We start from the raw sequence: 10,831 nt of genomic DNA, 5'->3' as shown, positions 1-10,831 counted from the left end.
TCAGAAGCCTGCATCTCTGAAGGTATGGGGTTGCATGAGTGTGGGTGGCATGGGCAGCTTACATATCTGGAAAGGCACCATCAATGCTGAAAGGTATTTCTAAGTTCTAGAACAACATACGCTCCCATCCAGACGTCGTGTCTTTCAGGGAAGACCTTGCATTTTCCAACATGACAATGCCAGACCACATACTGCATCAATTACAACATCATGGCTGCGTAGAAAAAGGATCCGGGTACTGAAATGACCAGCCTGCAGTCCAGATCTTTCACCCATAGAAAACATTTGGTGCATCATAAAGAGGAAGATGCGACAAAGAAGACCTAAGACAGTTGAGCAACTAGAAGCCCGTATCAGACAACATTCCTATTTCTAAACTTGAGCAACTTGACATTGAGCAACTTGTCCCCAGACGTTTGCAGACTGTTATAAAAAGAAGAGGGGATGCCACACAGTAGTAAACATGGCCATGGCCACAGAAGTGTTGATTCCAGCAGACATAGATCAGTAATGAAAGCAGCAAGCCAAGGCTTAGAGCGAAATATCATCCATTGAGGGTAGCAAGATGGGATTTTGAAAGAACAAAAACCCTCATTTCCCACTTCTCGCGGTCCAATTAAAGGTGCTACAGAGGATCTTTTCGTCGACTGAGAAACCAAAGACTGTTAGTGAGTTTTTTAAATGAGCGCATGCGCAAGAACAACCCCCTCCTTCACAACTCATTTCAAGGGAACGCCTCCCAAAACTTGAGTGTTTACCAACGGCATTCGCTGTGTCATGTTAGTGGATTCATTATGTCGGACTCACCGCAGGTAACTCATAATCTGCAGTTGTTACTCCTGTCTCCTGACAAAAACATTGCATGCGGTGCCTGTGGAGTGTGGAAAGTTACTGGAGCACGCAGCCGCGCACGTCTCGCACAAGGAACATCATGGCAGTGATTGACAAGCCAGAGGGCCAATCCGCGCACGTCTCTCACAAGGAACGTAATGGCAGTGATTGACAAGCCAGAGGGCCAATCGTTTACACGATGATCGCGTAAACGATTGGCTGATGTTTTTAAGGCCCTACCTCGTGCACAGATGATGTATATTAATATTATTCCTTTCAATGCACCTAATAAATAGTCTTTTATCAGTTAGTAAAGACAGTTTCAAGTAATATTGCCAAAATGTATAAAACAAAACATCCTTTAACATTTAACATTTTAAAACAATAAAAAAATAAAAATGGGAGAGAGGAGCAGCAGCCTGCGTTCCCTTAAAACCGGAAGTAAGATCTCAGATCTCACATGAACTTTGGAATTAGACAAAGCTCATCCATAAAGGTAGGTTGCTTTTAATGCATCATCTTTGAACTTGACTTTTGAGACTTAAGCCTTTGGTAAACTGCTCTTGAACTGTAACAAAATGAAGTTACTAGAAAGGTTTAAAAAAAGAATTTATTTTCAACATGTAATCTGGTGGTGCTATTGCTTTTAACAATTTGTTATGCAAGTGCAAGTCTCTCTCTTTTAACACTCAGAGGTTGGCTGGTCACGCCGGCGATACCACCTTGCTTTTTTTCTTATCAGTATGAAATAGTATGGATGTAAATTAATGCCAAATGTTTTTGAAATAAAAAGCTTGTTGAATTGCACTAACTGAAAAAAAAAGCATTACATTAGATGTGCTTGCATTTAGATGCATTGTATTTTTAAGGCTTGCATTTTTTTTTATGGGCTGAAATTCAACATGGTCGCATATTTAAGCTGTGAATATTTCAATTAACAATATTTCACACACATTTCCATTATTAAAAATTCAATAATTTATATTCACCTTTCAGATTTCACTTCCAAAATATTAATTCTGTTTAAAAATACAACCTATACAATTCGACTAGCAATTTTCAGTCCATTTTATTTCACTTTACAAATTCGCTTCCACAAATTCAGTGGTTCAAATTTTGCAGAAAATGCAACATTTCAAATATTTTTAATTGCGATATTCACAGCTTAGATACGACCATGCTGAATTTCAGCCCATAAAAATGCAAGCCTTAAAAATACAATGCATCAAAATGCAAGCACAGCTAATGTAATGCATTTTTTTTCAATTAGTGCAATTCAACAATCTTTTTATTTCAAAAACATTTGGCATTAATTTACTTCCATAGTAATAGTTGAAGAACCCTGCATACGATTAGTTTATGTAACTATTTTTCCACCCCTTACGCAATATAGTCAGCTCAGATCTCACATGAACTTTGGAATGAAAGCTCAGCCATTGGGTTAGGTTGCTTTTAATGCATCATGTTTGAACTTGACTTTTGATACTTAAGCCTTTGGTAAGCTGCTCTTGAACTGTAACCAAATTAAGCTACTAGAAAGGTTTAAAAAAATATTTTTTTTTTCAACATGTAATCTTGTGGTGCTATTGCTGTTAACAACTTGTTATGCAAGTGAAGTCTCTCTCTTTAACCTTAGAACCACAAACTTAGATGTCAACTTTTAACATCCTTACTAATGACATAAATATGGTTACAGTTAGAAAAATGAAACTTCTTTTTCCACATGTGCGTTTAACCACAGTTATCCAACAGGAACAGAAAATGTTTGGAAATGGTCCAAAAACCATGTTCTGCAGCTCAAATTGCAGATGACGAAAACAAACGTGTACTATGCTGTCTTAAATATTCAGTGCAGAGTTTTTACTTTCATATTCAGAGTCTTCCCAGGTGGACACAGTCTTCTGGTTTTCTTCGTTCTGCACTTTTGCTAACAAAGGTAAGAATATTTTGCAGAAAGTATGCAGAAAGCAAACAATTCAAATGTAAAGTGGTGCGCAGTAATGCACAATAAGATTTTTTTTTTTTTTAATTGCATGTAGTCTTGTTTTGCAGATATGTCTGTATTTGTACTCTAATGATGGTAATATTTTTTCTGTTTGTGGAGATGCTTAGTAAATGCTTTCATTCATAATATTGAATTATGCATTTTTGTGTGATATTTTAATTACTACAGTCTTGCTGGACCTACTATCTAATTTTTTTCACTGGTAAAGTATTTAAATGTATGCATTACTGATGAAAGTATAAGGATTTCAGTGTCATTGACTATAACAAGATATTTCTATATTATATAATGATATTTTATCCTTGAAGATAGTATAGAAAAGGAAGCCATTCCATGTTTTTATTGGTGTGTCATTTGGAAAGAGAAACGTTTTTTTCTCCATCTTAAAGGGACAGTTCACTTAAAAACAAAAAATCCTGTCATTGCTCAGCCATGAACCTGTATAATGTTAATGTTTCCATTGGACGTGAAAATAAAATCATCACATAGCTATTTTTTCATAAAAACATTACAGAGTGACCACTTCTGTAAAGCTTTTTGTCTGCCCTATTCCTTTAAGAACGATCGGGTTGAACAGAACCCATCTCTTCCAGAGAAGCATATTATTCACAGTGATGTAATCCATTTAATTTGGTTTCAGGATTTACAAGATGTCTCCAGATCACGTTAACGGGAATGATACAGACTACGATTCTATCATTCTGGAACTTCAAAGCATAGACAATTCAAGCAGTAAGCAGTACAAACATGAGATCAGGATGACCTACTTCAGTACATATTGCATTGTTCTCATCCTGGGTGTCACCCTCAACTTCACTGTCATTGTCATCAGCTGCCGGACATACAAGCGTTTTCAGGAGGTTGCCATTTGGATTATGGCGTTGGCTGCAACACATTTAGTCTCCTGTACATCTGTTGTGTTTCAGCTCCTGTATGCTTACAATTACTTTGTATGGAATTACGGCGCTGCAAGTTGCAAGCTGTCATCCTATATCACCTACGGCAGTATGTACTTCACGGCAACCATGCTGAGTCTCTGGAGCGTCAAATCTGTTCTTTTAAAGAGCGCGTGCACAAAAAATTGCATGAATTGTAACATTATTCTTATTTCATTCGCCTGGACCATTGCAGCAGTCTTGGCATGTCCTTCGCTGTTTTCCAGAGAGGTTCGGTATCTTCAGTGCATTGATGACTATGACTTTGACAAATCCAAAACAACTCAAGACGGCATTGCAAGGCTGAAGGCTGTCGTTGTCATGCGATTTCTCCTCGGGCTACTGGTGCCAGCTTTGATAATGTTTCTCAGCTGCTGTGTGGCATCATCTCTCAAAACATGTAAAGAATGCAGGAAGCAGGCACAGATCATATGTTTTCTAAAGATTGTGTATTTTGTGTGCTGGGGCCCTCAAATCTTCTTAACTATGCTTCAAGCAACTGTAAGCGGCAGCCTGGGTACAGTTATGTCAAAATATGGACTTCCAGCAGCTACTGTACTGGCCACAACCCACCTCTTTACCAGCCCACTCATCTATCTGTTACTGGGACGCAGTCTTAAAATGAAGTGGATGGGGCATGACCCAGATCATACTTATCAGAATGATAAGAGGGAAATGACGCCCTTAGGCATCTTGAAGCAGTAGAAAAATATAGTGTACCACATACAAGCAAGGAATGTGAACTATACTGACCGTCTATAAAAAACAGGTTGTATAGTGAAACTGAAAAGTGGCCTGTTTCTTTTAACTTTTATCCAAACTCTGAAATGTCAAGATTCTTCTGGAAATTTGCCCTGTATGTTCCAATTTCCTGCTTTGCTTTAACTTAATTTGTTGAAGAACAACATCATAAGTAGGCTATACACTTACTTACATGACATGACCATTCTCTTATTGGTCTCAGCGCTATTACGGGCAAAGTATACTTAGGGCGTCCGCACCGTCCGCATCGCGTAATTTTCGTCGTCAGGAGGGTTCGCGGACGTCCGCGTGCAGCCCAATTTTTTTGATGGCACGGACAGTGTGTGTACTGTACAACAGCCCGTGCGAGAGTGAATTGAGTGCTTTAAAACAAATGTCCCCTAGATAGTGCGCAGGCTCATAGGCTCGCACGCGCGTCTGTGCGCGAGACAGAACCCGTGTAGGCCTACATATGTTCAGAAATAGTTAGGCTATAGAAATAATGTTGTCAATAGCTTGCTATAACCTATCTATGTTAAATATCCTAAAAGTCATAAACGAAGCTGAACAAATGGACCAAAATATGTGTCTTAGCGATGATCTTTGTAGCTAACTGTAATTTTTAAAGTGGGTTTTTTAAAACTTATGCATGCAGTAAAGTAGTCTAAGTAGTTGGCCTACAGAATTTTTAATGAGTCATATATGGGTTTTCTGAAAAAAATAAAAATAAAATAATAAAAAACGGTTAGGTCTGCACATTTTAAGATAAAATAAATGTAACTCCTACAATCGCTGGGATACTTTTTATTCAACGAAATAAAATGCACATAAAACGTGATGGAAACATATATAGAGAAGACACTTCTAGTACATTTATTAGGAATAAATTAGGAATCTTCGGACTCATCGCATCTGAAATGATGCAATGATCACTCTGAAATTCCAAAGCCAGAATCGAACCGGTCGACTTCAAACTTGGACTGTGCTGAAAATCTGTTTTTTTTTTTTTTTTACATTTTTGAAATAGATCCGCAATGCAAAGACATAATGATGGAGGAGCGCATATAGTATACTGTAGTGCTGTTGTTGTCATTCCTAGAAATGTTTTACCATTTTTGTCTGCATGTTTTAATCTTATTCTTAAAGTCCTGTGATTCATCCGCATAAGATGCACAACCACCAATATATATTTCCTATTGTAGGCTATTATTAAATAAGGCTTATAGCAACTTTTTTTCAAAAGTTTTTTATATTGATTCTGTATCAAAATATTGTTGCTGTGTTGTCACGATACATTGTTTCTTTTACATATAAAGTTTTCAATGTATAAACATTGTATGTCAAAATGTGCTTATGGTATAATTAATATAAAACAAATGGATACACTGTTAGACCTTGCTGTAGAAAAACAGCCAAATTCTGACAGTAACAAACCATTAAAACAGTAATATACTGTAGAAAACACTGCATTCTGGTTAATATGTGTCATCTTCGAGAAAATAGCCTACAGGAATATACTGTGAGTTAACAATGCTCAAAGACAACACTCAGAGGCTGTGTTCTAAATCACACCCTATACCCTCATTCACTATTCCCTACATTAGTTCACTAATATAGTCCACTTGACAGAGTGAGTGAATGAAAAGAAGTGAGTGAATTCAGAAACTTTATGAACACCTGATAAGCAGAATCACTGAAGGACAGAGAAACAAGACCAGAAAAATGACACGAGCAGAAACACAAGAACTACAACTGACTTAAGTGTCAAACCAGTTTGACATTATTTTTTCATACATGTAAAGAAGTTCTTGTTGAGAATTAACAGATATGGATGTTGATGTTTTATTGAAAATTAAAATTTATTGAAGTTTGCAGTCAACATCGTGGTGACAAGTGGCTGCTTTAGTTGGGCTCTTGACTGTTTTACATTAGCTTTCTCTGGCTGCTGTAACTGAGTGTTTATAAAACATATTTGTTATAACAGAAAAAGGCCAACATAAAGTTTATCAGGTGTTTGGCTGTTGTAATGATTCTGTTGGACTTGTTTAATTCACTGATCTAATTCTGTGTCTAGTCTTTGTTTAATGGGTGTTTTATCTTTATTGATTGTACTATATCTGTGATTCAACAGCATACGAACAAGCAACATTTCAGTAATCAGTTATTTAGGAGAATATATAAGTCCTTATAATGTGTAAAATATTTTGAGCTCCAGCATAACTTGCACAGCAGAGACATCAACAATCAGAATATGAATCTAGATAAAAAAGTTTGAAGACAAACTTTAAGTTGGCTTGAAAAAGCCGGTCCAGAAAGTTTGAAGTTTGAAAGTTTACGTTTTATTAGATAGATCGGGGTACTCGGGGTGGTTGCTAAGGTGTTGCTATGTGGTTGCTAGGGTACTCGGGGTGGGTGCTAAGGTATCCTGGGTCCTTGCTAGGGTGTTCCTATGTAGTTGCTAAGGTACTCTGGCTAGTTACTAGGATGTTGCCAGAGTGATTTGTGTGGTTGCTAGTCGGTTGCCATGGTGTTCTGGGTGGTTGCTTTGCGGTTGCTAGGTTGTTCTGGGTGGTTGCTATGAGATATATAGTTTGATAGATAGAAAGATAGATAGATAGATTTAGTTTGATAGATAGAAAGATAGATAGATTTAGTTTGATAGATAGAAAGATAGATAGATAGATTTAATTTGATAGATAGAAATAATCAGATAGATTTAGTTTGATAGATAGAAAAATAGATAGATATAGTTTGATAGATAGAAATAATCAGATAAATAGATTTAGTTTGATAGATAGATAGAAATAGTTAGATAGATAGATAGATAGATAGATAGATAGATTTAATTTGATAGACAGATAGATAGATAGATATGAATAGTCAGATAGATCGATAGATTGATTTAGATGGACAGATTTAGATAGATAGATAGATACATAGATAGATAGATATATAGATAGATAGATAGATTTAGTTTGATAGATAGATAGATAGATAGATTAGAAAGATGGAAAAAGATAGATAGATAGAATAGAATAGAATAGATAGATAGAATAGATAGAAAGATAGATAGATAGATTTCGTTTGATAGATAGATGAGAAGTGATTGATAGATAGATTTAGTTTGATAGATAGATTAGAAAGATGGAAATAAATAGATAGATAGATTTGATAGATAGATAGCTAGCTAGCTAGCTAGCTAGCTAGATAGATAGATAGATAGATAGATAGATAGATAGATAGATATAAGGCGTTTCTCAATGTCAAGGAAGGATCCTCGGAAGCCAGAATTTCGAGGATGCTACATCATCGACATCCGTCAAAGGACTGTTCCAATGTTGAGGATCCTCGGAATTCAAACAAGGACTGAGTCCTTCGTTCGAAAAATATCCTATACACAGGAAAGGATGCATATGTGTAGCCTTCGCGCTCTCAAATCACCCACAATCCTATGCGCGCAGCTTTGCAATCTTGTTCAAAAATGTTTAAAAAAAGTTGGACGTTAGCGGGCAATATGCTTTCAAATGTAAGTATATATACGTTACGAAACATTTGTTATAACTGTAGTAAATATGTCAGATAAATAAAGTGTAACGTTTAAATGCCAGTACAAATTACTACCGTATTGATTTGATATTATAAATTATACAAATACAAATTACGTTATTGATGGCTAACTGAACCGGACCGTCATTTAACAATTGTTAGCTTGGTTGCCGTCACCGGCATTTCTTTTATAAATAACTAGTTAAGTTGTCCAAAGTAATTTAATGTTAATATTATACCATTATACCATTCACAGCGTTATAGCTTTCTCGTCTTTTTTAACAGGGACCAAGGAACAAACAGGAGGTGTTTATACGTCTCCGTGTAGAAAACAAGCAGCTGTTTACCGGGGGGTAATGACGCAATGACGTGAACTTGCTAGTCTGTTCCATTTACATGTTCTCCGAATGCTAAAGAGGAGCCTCGCCTAGCCTCTGAAGGAAGTGACTTGGAAGGACCAGTCCTGCCAAGGAAGTATCCTTGACATTGAGAAACGACTATATTTTGAATGGCTCAGAAATAGGAATGGCAGTTTGATTGAGTCTGTGTGTTTGAATTTTGACAGTTGGACAGAATGTTCAGATGAGCCAAGTTCAATGAAAGTCAATGGGATTTTTCCAAGTTCCAGCTTTTTTAGGAAAACTGTATGTCGGATCAGTTAGAAAAGATATAGAAACTAAGTTAACAACAGTCTGAAGGTCTGACCCGAGTTTGGAGTTTATAGAGTTAAAGCTCTAGGAGGAGTTGGTCTCAGAAGAATAATAATATGTTTAAATTGCATTATAGTAAGTTGGCTTTTTCAAGCCAACTTAATTATGTACTAACTAGTTTACTGTAAAATTGAGTTTTGCGGGTCACCATTGTGCTGAAGAGCAGAGCCTGTGCTTAGGTTCAGGAGAAGATCAAAACACATTGGTAATATACTGCATGTTTTATTTAACAGATGGTAACTGTGTAGTTGCTGGTGCAGTGAAAATCGTTTTGTTTGAAATGTTTGTATCAAACTCTAAAGAAATAAGTTCATAGTAATGATATGCTCATATTATTAACATATAATAAAAATCAGTTTGTAAATTTAAATGTAACTCCGACAATTTGAGGCAGTTGGTTTCTGCAAATTAAATGAGGTAACACAAGTTTAGTTTAGTGCATGGTATCTTTACAGTAACATACTGTAGATTACAGTAAATAATTGGCAACTGTGTTGCCAGTATTTTACTGTAAAAAAGCCCTGCAAGGTCTAACAGTATACTGAGTAAGATATTTTACATAAAAGATGTTTACATATAATCCACAAGACAAAAAAATAGCTGAATTTATTAAAATATCCCTGATCAAAAGTATGTGAACCCTTGATTCTTAATACTGTCCCTGCGTTCCATTCGGAAGGGCTCATCCCTATGCCCTAATCCCTTCAAAGGGTTTACCCTCCGGAGTGAGAGCTTCAAAGGGATGAAGGGTGTAGGGGTCAAAAAAACTCTTATATTGGAACGCACTTCTGCGTCATCTTAACGAGACAATCAAGGAAGAGTAGGTTGTGCAAACTGCGCCCTTTGTTTAATGTTAGTTTATTTATTTATTTTTGGTTTATCACACCATATTGTGTCTATGTATTTGAAACATACGAATGGACTGATAAAGGGAGCTGTAAAGTATTTTTGTTGAAGTACAATGTCATTTTGACCATAATAATGTACCAAATATAACTCATATAAATATTACAGTAGTATAGAAAAATACTATACACACATTTATAGGTAATATATAACTGAGTCCCCTGTACCCATTCTGTGACATCATAGAACTTCCCTGTGCAAAGGATCATGGGGGCCCGAAGTGGCCAGTTTTGAGCACTTCAGCTTCAATATGGCGGCCATGATTATTTTCACTCCAAAGTGCCCTAAGGAGGGCGACATATCCCGTTTGGAACGCACCGTCTGTGTGGTTAGCTCAGGGGTAGGCAAGTTCGGTCCTAGAGAGCCGCTGTCCTGCTGAGTTTAGCTCCAACTCTAATCAAACACACCTGAACAAGCTAATCAAGCTCTTCAGGATTACTAAGGCTATAGGCAGCTGAACGTTTTTTTTCAGGGTTGGAGCTAAACTCAGCAGGACAGCGGTTCTCTAGGACCGAACTTGCCTACACTGTTAGACATTTCAAGGGGTTTTTACAGTAACAACAGTGTTGCCAGTAAGTTACTGTAATTAAGATTTACAGTACTATAACTGTATTTCAGTTTTACAGTAACTACATGGTACTGAAATTATGTAATATGGTGCAATTACTGTAAAAAACCCAGGTAATCAGTACACTACTGTATTTTTTTGTCCTAAATATAGATTTCATAATATTATATAGAATTAATTACATAAGTACTATTGAGATACAATTCAAACAGACAATTATTGCAAAATATAATTTTATTTTTTATTTAAAACATTGCATATATATCACAAAATAAACAGTCTGCCTATGCTGGAAAGGATGTGTTAAAAATGACAATATTTACACATTAATGGGAGAGTTTAGGGACACATTTTTTGTGTTAATTTTAACTCAAGCCGTTATTGTTTTTAACAAAGTAAATGTGTCAAAAAGGTTAGCACAAAGATGTGTAAACTTGTTAAATTAACACATTATGTGTTGTCCTTCACTACACGCATTATGTTAAAAAATGTAAAGTCAATGGTTGTTCAGCTTACTGTCAAAAAAATATTATAATTAAATATCAACGATTATATTCATAAAACTGCAAAATATAAATACATTTTTACA

The 10,831-nt window shown here is 36.1% G+C and overlaps 1 protein-coding gene across 2 annotated transcripts; it reads left to right on the top strand.

Moving 5' to 3' along the window:
* The first annotated feature begins 1,299 nt into the window (after positions 1-1,299).
* LOC137034311 (chemerin-like receptor 1) lies at positions 1,300-6,386 on the top strand. Of its 2 annotated transcripts, XM_067407115.1 has the most exons (3): positions 1,300-1,327; positions 2,708-2,767; positions 3,477-6,386. In XM_067407115.1, exon 3 carries the CDS (start codon positions 3,487-3,489, stop codon positions 4,474-4,476), a length of 990 nt encoding a protein of 329 aa, XP_067263216.1. In that variant the 5' UTR covers positions 1,300-1,327; positions 2,708-2,767; positions 3,477-3,486; the 3' UTR covers positions 4,477-6,386. The 2 variants fall into 2 exon arrangements, with proteins under 2 accessions (XP_067263216.1, XP_067263215.1); XM_067407114.1 differs by lacking the exon at positions 1,300-1,327 and having other exon boundaries at positions 2,233-2,767.
* Positions 6,387-10,831: the final 4,445 nt, after the last annotated feature.

The sequence above is a fragment of the Chanodichthys erythropterus genome, chromosome 13 (genome assembly GCF_024489055.1).
Source record: "Chanodichthys erythropterus isolate Z2021 chromosome 13, ASM2448905v1, whole genome shotgun sequence".
NCBI classification, from domain to species: Eukaryota; Metazoa; Chordata; class Actinopteri; order Cypriniformes; family Xenocyprididae; genus Chanodichthys; species Chanodichthys erythropterus.
The sequence above is the reverse complement of the archived record's forward strand: the minus strand, read 5'-3'. Positions and strand labels throughout refer to the sequence as shown.

Coding starts and splice junctions, on each gene's coding strand:
- LOC137034311 (XM_067407115.1), top strand. CDS start 3,487: ATGTCTCCAGATCACGTTAACGGGAATGATACAGACTACGATTCTATC.